At 40.8% G+C, this 17198-nt stretch overlaps 1 protein-coding gene across 1 annotated transcript; it reads left to right on the forward strand.

The window, feature by feature from the left end:
* The first annotated feature begins 1199 nt into the window (after positions 1-1199).
* Positions 1200-16407, forward strand: LOC104516495 (lateral signaling target protein 2 homolog). Its single transcript, XM_010160832.1, has 5 exons — positions 1200-1355; positions 1939-2055; positions 3658-3762; positions 14754-14857; positions 15775-16407. Exons 1-5 carry the CDS (start codon positions 1208-1210, stop codon positions 15904-15906), a joined length of 606 nt encoding a protein of 201 aa, XP_010159134.1. The 5' UTR covers positions 1200-1207; the 3' UTR covers positions 15907-16407.
* Positions 16408-17198: the final 791 nt, after the last annotated feature.

Genomic DNA, 17198 nt, shown 5'->3' on the forward strand with positions numbered 1-17198 from the left:
GGGATGGGATTTGCAAGGTGGGGAATGTTTCAGCACCTAATAAAAGCAGATTGAACTTGGGATATGTTAGAAACTAATTCTTTCATTATGTATGTCATTTATGCAGTCAATAACTTTTTTAACATAGTAGTCGTCTGTGTAGTAGGGATTGCTTGAGTTTTGGACAGACAAAGTATGATTATGAGTAAAATAATATTCTTTTTGTAATTACTGGAGAGAGTAATTTACTTCCAATATGTGGGGGAAATGGTTTTGTGTTCCTCTGTCTCTGAATGTAGTAGAGTATGAAGACATATCTCCTTCGGTCAACACAACAAAATCTTAGGACTTCAGTGTAATTACATTCTGTGCTTTACTCCCAATTAAGGGTTTTTCCATTGGCAAATTGTTATTTTTCCCCAAGTACTTCCTTTACAAAAAATACATCTTGATTTACAAGTAGTTTATTCAATTCCTGATATTTGAAGAAGCTGAATTCCCACCGAAGTTTCTTTGCAGTCTCAAGTTGTTTCAAGCTTCCTCTCCATAAGAGGGGTGGAAAATGGTTGGCAACTGTGCATCTGTTTTTTTAAAAAGAAAACTTAAATCTCTAGTAGACATTTGATGACACATTTTAATCTCTTTGGAATGAAAGAGCCATTCTGTTACAATAGTTGGACATTTCAGCAACTCCTGGAGTTAGGTATATAAGGGAACTAATCTACCTCTCTACGGTGTAACTTGTATTTTATAACCCTTCTTTCCATCTTTTATACGTAAGGTTATATTTAGATTATATTCTCACTATTTCAAGTTAACTTCCACATTAATAAATTTCTAAATTTACTTCAGAACTGACCTTCTCATTTTTAGGTTGATATTCCACTCTTGGATTTTTTGGTGGAATTATGGTCTCAAGACTGAGCATTTAGGAGTTAATGTGAAAAATGGCACAGCACTTGTAATAGCTGAGGAAAATGCAATAAAATACAGGACAATTATTTTCTGCTTAAAAGTTTTTTGCAGCAGTGCCAGAGAGTGAAAATCAAACATGCTGGTGACTGATTGCATCTTGATTAACTTAAAGAATTTACAGCAATTAGTTCTGGTTTGTTATAGTCGTCCCTGAGTTGTAAATCCTTAAGGATTCGCTCAACATCCTAAACAACTGAGCGAAGATTTACTTTACTTTTCTTTACATCTTATTTTTTTCTCTGACAGTAGTTTAATGACAAGTTCTTGTTCATCTGATGACATCGATCAGGAAGAAATCCAGCTCGCTTTGCAGGCTGCTAAAATTGCTACCCGAGAAAAGATCAGATCGAGATTTCATGGCAGTAATGATCTTATTCACCGCCTTTTTGTCTGTATCTCAGGTATGACAGTATCTTATTGTTCTGAATGCAAAACTATTCAACCCTTTGGTTTTTTTGGTGCACATAAAGTTATGGTAGGGTAGGCTGGAGATGAAGGCGCAGGAAGACTGTTTTGGTGCCTAAGTTGCAGGCTGGTGTAGAAAGACATGTTACCTGATGGAGACCAGCTTACAGAATCAGAGATGCAGACTTCTTAGGCCTGTAGTAATGAAGAGTTCAGGCAAGCAACAGGTTTGACTGAAAAGTGCTTCCTTTTTTCTTGGTGTGCTGCCCTGTGTCTCCAAGGAAGAAATTTGATGCAACAGTTGTGTTTTGATGCAAAAGGAATCTCTTCGTGTTTTTCCCAAAGGACAACAAAGATACGCATCACACTGTAGGTAGCCTAAAGGCCAGAATCTAACTTGGCTGTTATGGAAAATTAGATCAATTATGAAATGTTACATTTTTATTCCTAACATAAACAGATGATCACCTCAAAAATAAATATGAGGCTGTTACTGATAGGAACAGACAAATTTAAATACTTTCTTTAAGGGTGGTGTAATAGTCTAGTAATGGCTTACCCATTTTCTCAAACTTGTAGGTGTTGCTGACCAGCTGCAGACAAACTATGCTAGTGATCTGAGAAGTATCTTAAAGACCTTGTTTGAAGTTATGGCAACCAAACCTGAAACAGAAGACAAGGAAAAGCAAAAGAAAGGTAAAGAGGCTTAAACATTTGTTTTCTATAGTGAATTTCTGCTGGTAGCCCCATGGGGATCCAAGGGGGTTTCCCTTAACATTTTCTTAACTTTTTGACAGAGCTTATTAGATGGTGACTTGACCTAAGTTTTAAAAAAAAAAAAAAAATCATGGAACCAGACTTGAAGGTCACAGCAACTTAAACAGGTTGAAGCCACTGGAAGTGTAGGTACACAGGAGTATGTCTTGAGGAAAATGTTGAAAGAGTTAAAGCCTTCAGACTACGTTTGTTCATTTCCATATTCCTGTGTATAACAGAAGAGTCTTGTCACCCCTGTAGTCGTAACATTATGTATGCAGGCTTTGGGGTCCATAGATAATATTTTTTTCTCCCCAGTATTGTTTCACACTGGACACATTTTAATTTACCAAGATGTATCTTTGATTCTGAAGCTTAAATAGCTACGTAAAAAGAGAATACTCAGCAAGATGCTGATATCTATCCTGTCTTGTAGAAATTGCAGAATGCTGAATTTGGCTTCAGCTTCAAAATAGAAAAATATCCACTTTTGAATCCTAGGTAGTTAAGATAACAGAACTAGAACTATATCGTGAGCCAATGCAAGAAATTTTTTTCTGTCACCATTTTGATTATTTGTTTTTCAAAGAGGCAAGTCTGCTAACTTATCTAAAAATAACCATGTCATCCCATAAAGACTGCAATTACCTTTGTCCTTCATTATGATTAGAACTATCAGCATATGAAGGTTATCAAAGATAGTTTTTCCCTCTCTTTCCATGTGACTGAAAACTTTTAATTTCCCCATTCTCCCAGTTTCATGTAAAACCACTGACGATTTTATGTGAAACTGAGTTAAAATTTAGTTAAATTTACTGGGGAAAACCTCCAGTCCAAGCCAACTCTGCAGTAGGATAATCCACAACATGTATTACAGTCCTTTACTATTTGTGGTTGAAACTTCCACAACATTTTTATGGTGGCAGGACGTCACAATGAGAAGAGAAAATGGTCTTTTTTTATTGGCAAGAAAAAATGGGGTTAGACAGAATTGCTGAGGTGAAGAACAAAAGAGCTCCTGAACATTCCAATAAGCGTAATAAAGAAACTGAAGCTGTAAAAAATTATCAGTAGGAAATATATTAGTCAACAGTACCTATTTGGAATAATTTCTGATGGATGAACTATTACATTAAAAAGAAGCGTTGACAACAGTAAACACAAACAAAATGAGTGAGTGAAAGTCAGGGACTTCGGGGAAGAAATTTCTCTTTGATATATGTGATTTGATATGTGTGGTTCACCTAAAGAATCTCTGGTTCTTACAATCTACTTCTTTTGTAAAGGATCCAAGTTAAGAACTGGGAAATAAAATACAGGAGAGAAGTAAGAGGACTGTATGTTCTGTACTAACAGCATCTTTCATTTCTGTTGCCCTTCCAAGGAGGGAGAGGAGACACTTAAATCATGGTTTGCGTCAGGGTAAAGAAAAAGCACATGTAAGAGGGTACATATAGATGCCACTGTAATCCCAGAAGTCTTAACATGGGTATTTCGGTTGCAAATTGGAAAAATTACAGTACTTTTGGGTTTGTTTTTCAGTTAATCAGGGTTTAAGGAACGCAGCACTGGAAGACTGTGCTTTATGTCAAGAAACTATATCATCCTCAGAACTTGCAGCAAAAGCCAGAGATGGGGACTTTGAAGGTACTGTTTTTTTGTTTGAAAATTAAAATGAGACAACACTGATGTATTAAAAAAATAAATCATTAAAATTAAAAGAAAACTCAGAGTTTGGCTCTGTTAAGTGACTATCAAATGTCATGGTATGTTTTGGAGACAAAGTCAGGTGATAAACTGAGCATATTTTCTTTCAGATTTTTTTTTTCCTAACAGCCTCATGGAACTCTGATCTACGATTTGTCATACCCAGTATGAATTCCTTTGTGTCAGTAGAGGAAGGTTCTGTTTAGTAAAGGCTTTAATATAGCCTAAGATGTTATGTGTGACAAGTTTCAGAGGGTTGTATTCTTAGCCAAATCTAAAGAGGTCTTCTATATGATTTGCTGTATGTAGAGGTGCTACTTTTTCCCACTGTACCTTTCATGTTTTCTTCACATTTTTGTTTGATCAAAATATTTTGGTTATTATTTTCATATTCTTCACCATATTACTTCAAAGAGAAATTTAGTTTCAGGTAAGTCTGCTGAGGTTACTTGAATCTTACTGAATACTTTATAAGAGTGAAGAAAAGTGCAGGTTTCAAGGTTTGGTTGGGATTCAAGCATTCTGAGAGCTCAGAAGTTTTTGTTTCTCTTTTTATCTGAGCTGCTGCAGGAGCGCTTAGGAGTCGGTTATGGACTATAGCCCTAGTATAGTAAACATAGTGTAAAAAATGGATTAAAAGATATCAGAGCACTTGCAGCCAAAGAATAAGGAAAGAGAAAGTAAATATATGAGATGGAGCAAATAAGAAAGCAATCAGCTTTGATGTTTGGGGCTAAGTGGTAGTTTCAGCACACCAGGAGCCCAATTACTAGAGCTGTGGTGTCTCTGTGGTCAAGTGAGAAATACAAGACAACCATCAACTATGAAACTGTATCTAAGCTTCCCAGAAATTCAAGTGTGCTGTAATTTCCCTGTGCTTTAAAACTTTGATCTATTGTTGTCTATTTGTCCACACACACTACTGTTCTTCCAGTGAGAGGTGTTGAATGCTGCGTGACTGAGAACGGAGGGATAAGCAGTATACTTCTCCGCTTGTATGTGAGAGGGGTGACTGACAGAAAAGGAATGTTGGTTAATGTCATTCATGACAAAGATCAGAAATCACAGGGCAAGGGGGGAACCAAAACTCTTAAAAGATTAGGTTTTATAGTAATGCTACATATTTGTTATTTTGTGCTTACATAAACCCCATGGTTTGTGCGCTCACCCTTCTGAAGCTGCAGGCTGAAATATCTCCAATCTTACCCATTTATTTAGAACAGCAGGGCTAATTCATGTATAATACACTGTATAAATATTATCTCTTCTGGAGGAAGGTGATTTGGTAGCAGATAAAGAGCTATTCAGTAGTCATTTTAATTGATTTTTCTATTGTGCCATAATTCAGAATGTCACAGAAGTTGCAGTAAAGAACAAATCTTTAAGCAAAATCCTTACCACATATAGGCTGTATTGGAGAAGAATGCCAGAGATTATTCTTTCTCTACCATTTCAGTTCTTATTCTTTTGTTTTGGGTCGATGCTTGATGCTCTCAGTGAATTGGACTTAGAGAACTTGCAAGCAAGTTATTTTGAACTTCAGGATGCTGAATAACCTTCTCACAGCAGATGTACGTGTTTGTCACAGCAAAGTCACTTTGCTTCTCTGGCACGTTATTCAGCTTTTAAGGTTCTTCAGCATTTCGTAGCATCTTCTGTTGGCATGGGGAAGGTTTTGTGTTTGGAGAAGTGCAGCCTATGGCTTGTTATTTACTGAAATAGAGGGCAATGCTCTGGGGTCTTAGGTGATGTTATAGCCACACAGGAGTGTGGTAAAGGGCAATTTTTGGAGTTACAAGGGCCCCTGCAGCACCCAGGCAGTGTGAATCAGTTAGGTTCCTGCCCTAAGCGAATGGTAAAACCCAACCTGTAGTATTAATAGCATGTGCAGATAACTGCAGCAAAAACAACTCCCTGCCTGCACCTTTGTTCTGAAATAGCGGCTGTTTCACCTCGGCCTGTGTGATGGAAAGTGCAGCCTTGTAGGATAATTCCCTTTTGAAAAGTGGAATTGGATGCCAGAAGGAGCTTGGCTACCCTGGCACAATGTTTTCCCGTGCTAACACAGCCAGCCAGGCAGTGCTCCTGCAGGTACTCTGCTTTTGGTTCCTATGCTTCCCTACTCATGGGGAAGGCTTGGGCATCTCTCAATCAATCTCCTGGCTGACTTTCTCTGGGAGTCTTACATGGCTTGTATATAGGTTGCTATGCTATAGGTACCTACTGCACAAATCAGTACAGCTCCTCTGATGTACACTAACTACTGTAGTCTGCTGTTAGCTTTCAGATTTGCTGATGGGCAGGAATTTTCTGTATCTCGGAGACAGTGTCCTGGGGAGCTGGGAGCTTAGCTCCACCTTCCAAACCAGAACAAAACACAAAAGGTCTGCCAAAAGGGACATCTGAAGTGGGTTAATTTATTGAATTTGTAGGAACTGTCTTAACACCTATTCTGTCCCCCTCTCCTCCAATATATTCCAGGTCCTTGTCCCTTTAGATATCGCTGCACACATCATTAGAAAAAAAGTCTGTACAGTGCTGCCAGCAATGACAACTTGTGACCTAATGGGATACATGGTTTATCCAGCATAAGGCATAAACACAGAGCAGTATTTTAACCTCAGCAGCCATGTGCCTTCCTCTGCCATAGAACACCTCCTCACCTACCTCATTTTTCTGATCACTGTGGAAGCAACAGCTCCTGACTTTGTGCTAGGTGATGTTTGGGTGCAGATGACAGCATTGCACCAAAATTAATTATATCCCTTTTTGTACATCATTTCCCCTTCAGGTCCCTCTTAATGATTTCAGCTGAAAGTGTAAACAATTGAAAGCAAATGAGCACATTAGTAGCTCCTCCCTTCTGCCATTGTGGCAGAACATAAGCATGTATCAAATTGAGAAAGCCCAGCAAGCTACCTGCCAGGAAAGCTTTTTTCAATTATCAAATAAATCCCTCTTACCAAAAGTACTCAATGTTTAAGATTGCATCCAATCAGTGGTAATAAAGAAAGAAAGCAAGCCCAGCACCCTGAACAAATAAATGAATAGTTTTAAGATTCTACTGAAGGTTCCAGCCTCTACTCAGATTATGAAGATGAATCACTTGTTCTTGTCAGATTTCTCATTCTTACGGTATATAAAACCCACCAGCTGGTCTGGGTCATAAAACAAATATGAATATGTATCATGAGCCAACTGACATTGGCAGGGGTAGAAGAGTTAAATCCTGTGACCTTCTGAAGGTTGAAATACAATAAACTACGGATAAATTGGCATTCCCAAACGAAAGCATTTTCGAAAGTACAGATGAACCTATGGTGCATATGTTCATCTTTGCTATCCTAATGCTCTAGGACTTTTTTTCATGGAAATATATGTATTTATACTTCACAGAGTATAATAAGCATTGTATTTTTTATAGGGAAAAACATTTGTTGTCCTAGAAGATAAAATTAATTTATACAATATTCCATAAATGAGTTTTAAATATAGTAAAATTTCATGCGCTGGTTGTATGATGGAGATGATGTCCAGTGCAAACAAAGTTCTATGTATAAACTTAAAGGAATCTGTAGTGGCAGCTGCTCAGCAAAAAAACAGGGCGGACTCTTCACTACCAGTGGCGCTTGCTCTGAATTGCAGTAATGTCAGAAGGGGTATGTGTCCCAGTACGTTTTGTGGTACTGCCTTTCTCCCTGTGTCCTGGTGAGCTACCAGCCAGCATGGGGAGAAGGTTACTGGAAAGTTCCTGAGCTCCAGCTGCGGACAAACCACTGTTGGGTAGGTAATAAGCTGACCAAGAAGTTTGCATGATGCTGAGAGTGGACAGCATGGGTCACACATGTGAATTACAGCAAACCTCCCCATTTGAAAATGGAGGAATTGTTCTTAGTTAACCCAGTGTAAATGTATCCCAGCTGGGACAGAGCTGTATCATTCTCAATGTATTATTATAGCTTAAAAAAACCCAAACATCAGGAATGTCGATGTTTGTTGTTCTGACATTTGTGTGTCTGGGATCTTGTTTCCAGCCCAACATAAAACTTGCTTTGTATTAGCCAACACTTTCCCATATATGCACATACACAGAGTAACTTTTAGAAATCAGAAGGCAAAACAGAGCATTATGAAGCTGTCATTGCTCCATTAAAGTATTTGCTATAGCATCTCAGCACTCTCTACATCCTTACATTCATTTTTGCTCCTTATTACTCTAGCATCCGTACAGAACTGCCTTGCTTGCTGCCACCTGGTTATAGCTCCAACCATAATGGATTTGCTGTGGCTGCCAGTACAAATAACTGTTTGTGCCAAATGGTGTTAGCATCTGTTTTCTGCACAACAGCAGGCTATTTCTCCTTGATCCCTTTCCATCTCGTAATATTCCAGCCCACCCGCTTTTGTCTAGTCACAAGTCCTTGCTGCTCTCCAACCAGCAGCATGAACACAATTCAATAATTTATGGTCCCAAGGCTCAAGCTTTTGTTCTTCTTGCAATAAAAAGTCACAAGGTCAAGAAAACTCATCCATGCTACTGTATGTGCAGAATCTAATCACCAGGAGTCTAGAATTAGCTGTCAACTCTAGCTGAATGCTTCTATTTCTTGTCCTCTACACGCCTGTGCATACTCTATTATTTATAATGATGACCAGCAACACTTTCTAAGTGAAAGAAGTTAAATTGTTGCACAGTTCAGTGGCCAAACGTATTCTGTCCACATAACTTTTAACTTTTTCCTTATTCAGCAGCTCTTGCTCACACTGTGCGAGAGAAGAATCTAACGTCGTTTTCCATACTGAGGCAATGTTTTATAATCAACTGAGCGTATTTAATCATGCATGTAAGACTCCAGGATTTTGTACAGGTTTTGTATTGTATTGCAATAATTTGATCTGACTGGCATTTTAAAAACTTGCTCAGAGCCTTTTACCTTTGCAAACACTATCCCCCTCTGTCAGCACAGTGTGGAACTTGTTGAGCTGTCGTTGCAAGAGGAGAAAACATCCCATAAGAACTGTAAAGCACAGGCTTACTCAGATCCACAGTGACAGGACTGGGATTTTGATTAGGCTTGAAATTTTTTGTCCTAAACATACGCTATTGACTATTTTCTTCTGACGTGTATTATGTAGATCTACGTTATCAGCTTGCTTCTAGTTTGTAATTGCTGGTAGCTCTTACAGAGAAAGACTCCTCGTAATGGTTATATGGAAGGTCCAAGTCCTTGGTCCATCTGATGTAAAGTGAAGATTTGAACCGTATTCCAGTGGAAGACGGTGTTTTCTACCAGAGTTGTTCCATTTGATGTAAATTATTATTTTGCAAAAAAAATGAGTTGCTGATCAGGTACACGTACGGAATGGGCACAGGATGCCGTCGTTCAGGGTCGCGTTGAGTTAGCCAGAGCAGGTGCTTCTGCACAAGTCTGCAAAGCTCTGTGCTTTAGTGAAAGCTTTCTAGATCTGGACAAAAGCTCTGTCCTCAGAAAGGTGCTTGACAAGCGCTACTTGAAGCTAGTAAGTCTGTTCCTCCTTTTTCATCTTACCTCCAAAATTTTCATCAAATATTGTTGAAGCAGAAAAATTATTTTTATTGAAAATTTTCAAGCTGGCTGTCATCACCACCAAATCTACTGAGCAACAGTAAAGAGTATTTTGGTGCATGTGTCTTAGGAATCTCATATGTAAGTCAGAGATTGCCCAGAATGACATACTACGTGTGATAAAGGACAAAAAGGTTCGTCTTACTGTGGTAGTTGAAGTGAGGGGTGAAGTCATGTCACCTTAGTTTTCTGCTTTCCATACTTAATACTGTGAGAATGTACAACTCCTGCTTTCATCAGAGGAGCCTCAGCAAGCCCATCTGACCCGGTTTGCAGCTGTGAGGGTAATGCACTTGGATGGCTGCAGTGGTCTAAGTTCCACAGGCTGCTGTAGGAACAGCCCTCTTAAGGTGAGCTTGGCAGAAGTACGATCAGGGTTATGCGTGATGTGCTCTGAAATCAAATACATGAGTGCAGGAGGAACTTTGAGTTCAGCATTAGCATTACATAAAACAAATGTAAAATGTAAAAGCAAAAGATGCAGAAAGGGTCTTCTGTGAGTTGTCTGGCCATAATGCAACCACCACCGCAAGCCTCAGGGTTTTAGTAGCTGCTCTTCTACAGGGAGTCATGATGTGCATGTTTTCTGATTTGCTTTCCAGCATAATGTAGGCATATATATACCATAATGTATAGATTTGCGAGATTAGCCTTTCTGCAAGCTCCAATAACTTCTGGGATTGTTTCCCTCAGTCTCTTGTTTCCCCAGTCTCTTGTGTCTTGGCACCCCTGAATGAACTTTAGCTTTTCTGGTCTAATGTTGTTTTAGTCAACAATGTTGATGGATCCGGATCCAGGCTCTCTTCCTCTTGAGTTCTGGGACACAGAGATGTTCTCCTTGGCTTTGTAAGATTAGATGGGTCTGCAGTAGGTCAGTTGCACATATTTAAGCAAAATTAATTCACATGTGCTTTTTTGGCAGTTTACAGTCTCTGATTATTTTTTTATCATAATGATGGTTTTCTTAAAGCTCCAGCATCTTGGATTTATGTGAGATTTTTAACTTGAAGAGCAGAAAGCTTTTTTCGCTAATGAGGTTGCATAGACATGTAAAGGTGAATTCTAGAAGCTAGAGCATAAATGAATAAAAAGACCATAAAATGTCATGAATTATGAGAGATCGTACTGCAAGATTTTTGAATGGTTGAGAGTTGGGAATACTGTTCCTCCTTTTTAAATGCCTTTTTCTGTCTTCACACTATTTAATTTTATCCTGTGCCTTTTCCTTTCTCTAAACATGTTTCTTATCTGTTTAAATACTTTTTTCTTTTCCTTTCTCTGCCTTTTTTGTCTACATGCTTTTAATATTTTCTTCTAAAATACTTCTGTAGCCTTTGTCTCCTTAATCCCTTCCCTCCCTTCCTCCTCCTCTTTGATGTCAGTGCTGTGGTCTTCATCCATTTCCCTACTGACTTCTCTGCGCTCTCATTGCATGATAAAGCAGTGGGCCAATTAGCCCACGAACAAGTTTTTCCCTCCATTCCTTGTACAAATCCCCAAAGCACAGGCAGATAGTGCTTCAGAGGCTGGATGTTTCCATTTGCTGCTGCGTGCAGAGCTAATGGAGCAGCGTAGCCCAGAGAAGGTCTGTAACATAAAAAGCCTGCGGGTGCAGTACTGCTGCCCTGCTTCCAGCACATCTTCAGGGTAATGCTGGGGGTTTCATTTGTATAACTCGCTCTGCTCCTCAGATGGAGGCTTCATCCCCTCATGAGACTGCTCTGCAGTGAATATTTCACAAACCTGTTCTATAAAAAGGCTGATGACTCAATACGTAAGTCAGAAAGGCTGCTCCTGAGGTTGAGCAAGATGAGGCTTGTGAGGGGACTTAGGGGTGTGATCCCGTTGCCACTGGGGTTGTGTGGGCTTGGAGAGACCAAATCGTTCAGGGTTTCATCATTCCTGCCCATGTGAGCTCTTCAGCTCTAATCCAGGGTTGGGTTTAATTTCTCAGCAAGTGCATCCTCTCAAAATGAAGCCCCTGTGTGTGTACTCAGTGCAAGGGCTTTCTCCCTCACAACTGGAGCCAAAGGCATAGGGCAAATGGCCCTAAGTTTCTCATTTCAGATGTTACTGCGGGACTGCACAACCGCATGGTGTTGGGCAAGACATTTCTCTCCTGATTTCTTCCCACACAGATTTACTGACTGTAGCTGGGTGATGAGGATTAAAGCAATTAATGTTTGTACAGCATTTTGAATGCTAAAAGCCGTTACATAAGTAAGTGTTACTATTTGGGGGTGTGCTGCAGTGCAGCTGAGCACACCATGCACAGTGGGGTTGTTAGGAGGGCACTGCAGCCCAGGAACAGAGGGGCACGGGGCTGGCCGCATAGCCCTCTCCAAGGGCTTTACTGTCCTGGAGTCTGTCTGGGGGAAAATGTGCCCTTGAGCTCAGTCTGCTGATGTGCGAACTGTGTGAATCAGCTGACATGACACTAATGTGGAGGTAAAGAGAGACCCACTAATGTGGGAGAACGTTCTGTAGGGAGGGTTATACTGTTTCTATACATTGAGTCCCACTAACATGTGAGTTTGTATTTTTTATGCAATTATAAAAACAAAGTTTGCAGATGAATTCATCTGGCAGTCAAGAAATTCTGTAACCATGGACTATATGACTGTTATGAGTTTATAAGGTCATTATTTATCAAATAAATTTGCTATTTCTCATGGGTGGGGGTTTTTTTTGCAAGTTTTCTTTTTATTTAGCACTGGAGACAAATCCATACAAGGTCAATTAAAAAATTATTTTTTCAACATCGCACTTCAAGGACAAGAACAGAAAAAGACAAACAAACCAAAACCCAAGTGGTAAACACCTGATAAGAAAACCTGCTTTCTGTGGATGAGCTCCAGAGTTTTTGTGGTGTTTTACTTAGCTTATAACGTGTCTGGACTAATCAAGATCCAAGGGAAGGGAGGGGTTATGGTACTGGCTGCTGTGGAAGTTGCAGTTCATGTTGGCGTGTTGCGGTTTGTACGAACAAAGCCTGTGTTTTGTGGATTTTCTGTGAATATTAAAACTAGTAACTAGCTGAACATGGTAGCCCACATTATCATGCAGTTGATAAAGCATCTGTAGGAAAGTAGGCATCTTGCCAAGCCTGCTTCCACCATCTCTGTGTTCACTTGGGTGGGAGACCTCATAGCCCAGAGCTTGAATAACTTCCTAAATTTTGCTGTCTAACTCTAGTGAGAATCAACGGTTAAATAGTTAAATCCCTGAAAACATAATTGAGGCTGTGTAGTCTAATGGCAAGTTTGAAACAAGGATATCCATATTGGCTCAGCTACTTTGGAATGTATGTGATAAGGGACTTGCTGGATGGAGAACATGGAGATGCTTCAAGGTCAGCAGGCTTGCCATGGTTTCAGATCAGAGATTCCTGCGTAAGCGATAGAAAGTTCTCACAAGTTTTTGATCTCAGGAAGAAGTTCTTCATGGAGAGGGTGGTGAGGCACTGGAACAGGTTGCCCAGAGAAGCTGTGGATGCCCCATCCCTGGAAGTGTTCAAGGCCAGGCTGGATGAGGCTTTGAGCAACCTGGTCTAGTGGAAGGTGTCCCTGCCCATGGCAGGGGGGTTGGAACTAGATGATCTTGAGGGTCCCTTCCAACCCAAACCATCCTGAGATTCTGCAATTCTATGAAAATTGGAATCACATTAGGAGTAAGCGTCACTGGGCAAGTTACATGTGGTAGCTGTAGAGGTTGCAGAGAAGGAAAAGAATTGAAAAGGAAAATCCCTTGGTTTCTTTGCTATTAATGCTTCCACTTAAGCTGGCTGTCCTGCATCTCCTTGCTGCCATAGGAAAGCCTGCCTCTGAAGCTGGATTTTGTAGCCTTGTGTCCCCACAGAGCACATCCTGGTGAACTGTTCCAGGGATGAGGTGAAGGCTTCTATGTGTAATCTCCTTTTTTTTTTTTTCCACCACATTGGTCATTTCTCAGTGCACAGATGTTGGGTTTTGGTTGCTGTCCCTATAGTTGTGCCCTTTATCAGACCAGTTTGTTCATTAAGTGAAAGATTGTTTCCTTAAAGTCGTTTAACTTCCAAAATACTGTGGAGGAGCCTGTAAAAGCTGAGTCAAGATTTGAAGCTCTCTTTTGTTTTTATTAATCTGCTTTTTGAATATTTTCTGCATTGAATGCTATCTTCTTTTTACTTTCAATTTGACAAATATTGCAATGTGACAAACACATGAAAACTGGTCAGGGTTATATTTGAACAAAAACACTGGATTTTTCATTTAATTATCTTCTTTCTGCCTTTACCTGTAGCCCTCTCGACCTTCACATTAACTGCAGCATCTATTTTGCTGTTTGATAATATGCTCTTTGAGACAGGGATCTTGCTTCACAGGTTTGTAAATCAGCAATTGCAGGGGTTGCGTACTGTAAATAATATTTGGAGAGGAGATGTGTGCAGGGAACTTGAGTAAATGCATCCAGCAGTTCATGTTCACTGTGTCCGTAGGTTCCTTCTGGATAGAACTTGCTTTGCCCTTTGTTAGATTTTTAACAGCTTAATTAAGCAGTCGGCTACATTATCTCTGCACTTGTTATTTTAGGCTCTCTGAAGTCATGTCAGCCTGTCACTAGCAGGAGCAGCTCAACAGAAGTGAGCCTAATACTCTCTTCTTGCCCAAAACCAAATCATTTCCCTGCTTGGCTTTTATGAGAGGTTAGAGATCTCACAGGAGAAACAAAGAACTGCAGCCTGCTCTTAGGGGTAATAGTTGAATTGTTTGTCTGCTAAGTCTCATGCACTTGATTTTGTGGTTTTGTTGTAGTTACTGGTGACTTCCAGTAAGAGGCCTAATAGCTTACCAAACAGTAATCGGGCTCCAAGTTTATTATCTGTAGAGTTGCTTACCTAGTGGCAGAGCAGCAGTCAGCCTTTCTGCAGGGAGGGCTGAAGAGGCTGGGAATGATCTCTGCTCAGCTTGTTTTGATGGCTGGGTGCATTGACAAAACCACCTGTGCTCCAGCTCTGCTTTAAATCTCTTGTCTTCTTACTTTGCCAATCTCCTTTTCCTTGCCACTTTCACATATCTCATTTCAAGTCCAGAGCTGTCGTGCGCCATTTCAGTGCCTGCTTGCTCTGCCCCAGAGGTGGGCGCCTGGCAGAGAAGTGGGGAGCTGAGCCCCCTTGGGCATCCTGAACTCACCCAGCTGCCTGGTCGCAAAGCATCTTGAGGAACTCGGATGAAAGCAGCTGCTGTTATATTTTGTTCTCCCTACTCCCTTGAGGATCTGGTAATCACATGTTTGTTTTCATTCCCTTGTGATTTATGTTCCCTTTTGTTGCTGTGTTTCTGACAGATCCTCCTGACTGGGTTCCAGATGAAGTCTGCAGCTACTGCACTGCGTGCAAGGCTCCTTTCACAGTCATTCGCCGGAAACACCACTGTCGGAGCTGTGGCAAGGTAAGGACTCCGTCAAACGTGAGAAACTACCCAGGGGAGAGGACAGCAAATTTATCCGTACCACAGAAACTCAACTGCACAGCAAAATGCAGATGCTTGGCCAGGGTTTTCAAGTCATGAGCGTTTCTGTGTGTCTTGGCTGTCAACTGCTCAGCTTAAGTCTAGAAAGTGGCAGAGAGGGTTTGGACTTGTACGCAGCAATAAGTATCTGGCTGCTGATAAGCAGAACGCCCTGTTGAAATGCTGGAACCAACTCCCCGAATCCAGAACCACTCTGGACTATTGCTTTAACACACGGCAGCAGCCTGCGCGGCGAGGGGCGATGCGCAGCTCAGCTGCAGGGACACCGTGTCCCTCTGCTTACTCTCTAAACCTGTGCAGGAGGACTGTGGTGTGTAGAGCTGCCGCTTTGCAGAAGAGCGAGCAGGGGAGAATAAAGCAGTCATGTGCCTCAGGAAGCCAGGAATCTGCAATCCTATTTCGCTTGCTTGCTGGTGTACAAGTTAAAAAGGAGGAGGGTAGAGAAGCTGGTTTAGGTATCGTTATAGTGGACTTGCAGGAGCTTTGGAGATACTCACAAATATTTCCCTAGTCTGTCTTTGAAACCAATGGAGAGAGATGCTGCTTTTCATCTCTGGTGGAGCTGCCCTCCCTTGTGACCTGCAGAGACAGGTCTGCCTTGGCCAACCTTGGTGCTTGGACACCCGTGTCACGGACGCTAAGCACAGCCAGATTAATTGGCCATCGGGCTAGGAATTGCCTGTGGGGAGCTCTCGCTTGCTGTGCTGAGCAGGGTGGTGTTGCCGAGGGACAAAAGCCCAGTGTGTACAATCTTCTCTCCCCTTTCTTGAAACCAGATTTGTTCCACATGGTTCTTCAAAGGAACTAAAGCTGAAATCTCCCTCCTTGTTTTTCAGATCTTCTGTTCCCGCTGTTCTTCCCACTCTGCTCCATTACCTCGTTATGGTCAGATGAAGCCTGTCCGTGTTTGCACTCACTGTTACATGTTCCATGTCACTCCTTTCTATAGTGACAAAGCTGGTGTCTGACATTCTGAGCTACTGATGTGTCTTCTGGAGTCTTACACGGACTGATAGATTTGACCTCAGCCAAGAATTAACGTGAAAGAGGGACCCCGTGAGGGCATATGGACTAGGACATCCATTATTATAAATTTTGTACAGACAGTTTTTATTGCATTTTACTAAGCTGCTAAAGGGAAGTATGAAGCGTCTGTACCGCTAAGGCTACAGTACAGTCTTCCATAAATTTATAACATTAATGTTACGATGCCATATGCAGAACAAATGCACTGTGTGGAAGGAAATAGGGCTCAGAGAATTGAACAAGCATCGCTGCTTATCGTGCACGCTAGGAACAGAGTAGCCGGTCAGCTAGTCCATCCCAGCAAATCAGTCCCAAAGCTCGGACACTTCTGTGCTCACTAGAATACCAGCATGGCTGTGGATGTCAACGCTCTCCCTCCTGCTGCCGTTTAAATTTCCTGTTATAGATTTTTGCTACCTGTGCTAGGATGAATTAAAGCAAAACTATTTCAGATCCGTATTCGATATTTACAAAGGCCAAATTTTCTTTGAATCACACAGGAAGCACTGAGGGTCCTTAAGCAGTATATTTCCGTTGCCTTTCATTTACTGAGCAGAGCAATAACTCCAAGTTGTCTTCTAAAAGTTAAGTTTTATAACTTCCAGTTCCCTACTTTGGAGCTTTGGAAGTATTTATAATCTGCATCATTTAGGTGAAATCCTGTTAATAGAAATATAACACAGAGCTTTGGTTTCTATATCAGCATTTAAAACTTAACAAACTTCAGAGGAAATTATTACCAAATGAATAAATTAATACTAAAATACATATTTTTGAAAGAGTTTAGCAGCAAAATTCAGCAGAAGCGACACATTATTTCTCCCATATTGAGTTTTTAAAGCGTTTTTTGAAAGGGGAATGTGTAATGATCTATTCAAGATGTACTGTAGAATGGCCAACCACAGAAGGGTACTTGTTGTCCACATTTGGCAGAGTAACTGTGTAAAATACTGCATACTCTTACTTCACTCATGCTAACAGCTCAGAAGACATTTGTCTTTATTTGAAGCACTGGGGATTAATTTTTATCTCCACTCAGAGAGGAAAGAAATAAGACTCACACGGATTCATGCTCTGATCTCACACAAACCGTTTGCAGTAAGAGCTCCCCAAGCACTGAGGTTTCAAAGGCGTTTGGACATGCTTTGAGTTAGCCACATGAAAAGCAAGGCAGTGTGTGCTGCGGTTACAGAGGAAACGAGATCAAGAGCTCTTTGCTGTATCCCCTTTCCTG

The sequence above is a fragment of the Eurypyga helias genome, unplaced genomic scaffold (assembly GCF_000690775.1).
Source record: "Eurypyga helias isolate BGI_N326 unplaced genomic scaffold, ASM69077v1 scaffold30051, whole genome shotgun sequence".
In the NCBI taxonomy this organism is placed as follows: domain Eukaryota; kingdom Metazoa; phylum Chordata; class Aves; order Eurypygiformes; family Eurypygidae; genus Eurypyga; species Eurypyga helias.

Coding starts and splice junctions, on each gene's coding strand:
- LOC104516495 (XM_010160832.1), top strand. CDS start 1,208: ATGACAAGTTCTTGTTCATCTGATGACATCGATCAGGAAGAAATCCAG. Junction 2,056..3,657: donor CAAGGAAAAGCAAAAGAAAG/GTAAAGAGGCTT, acceptor TTTGTTTTTCAG/TTAATCAGGGTTTAAGGAAC. Junction 14,858..15,774: donor ACTGTCGGAGCTGTGGCAAG/GTAAGGACTCCG, acceptor CTTGTTTTTCAG/ATCTTCTGTTCCCGCTGTTC.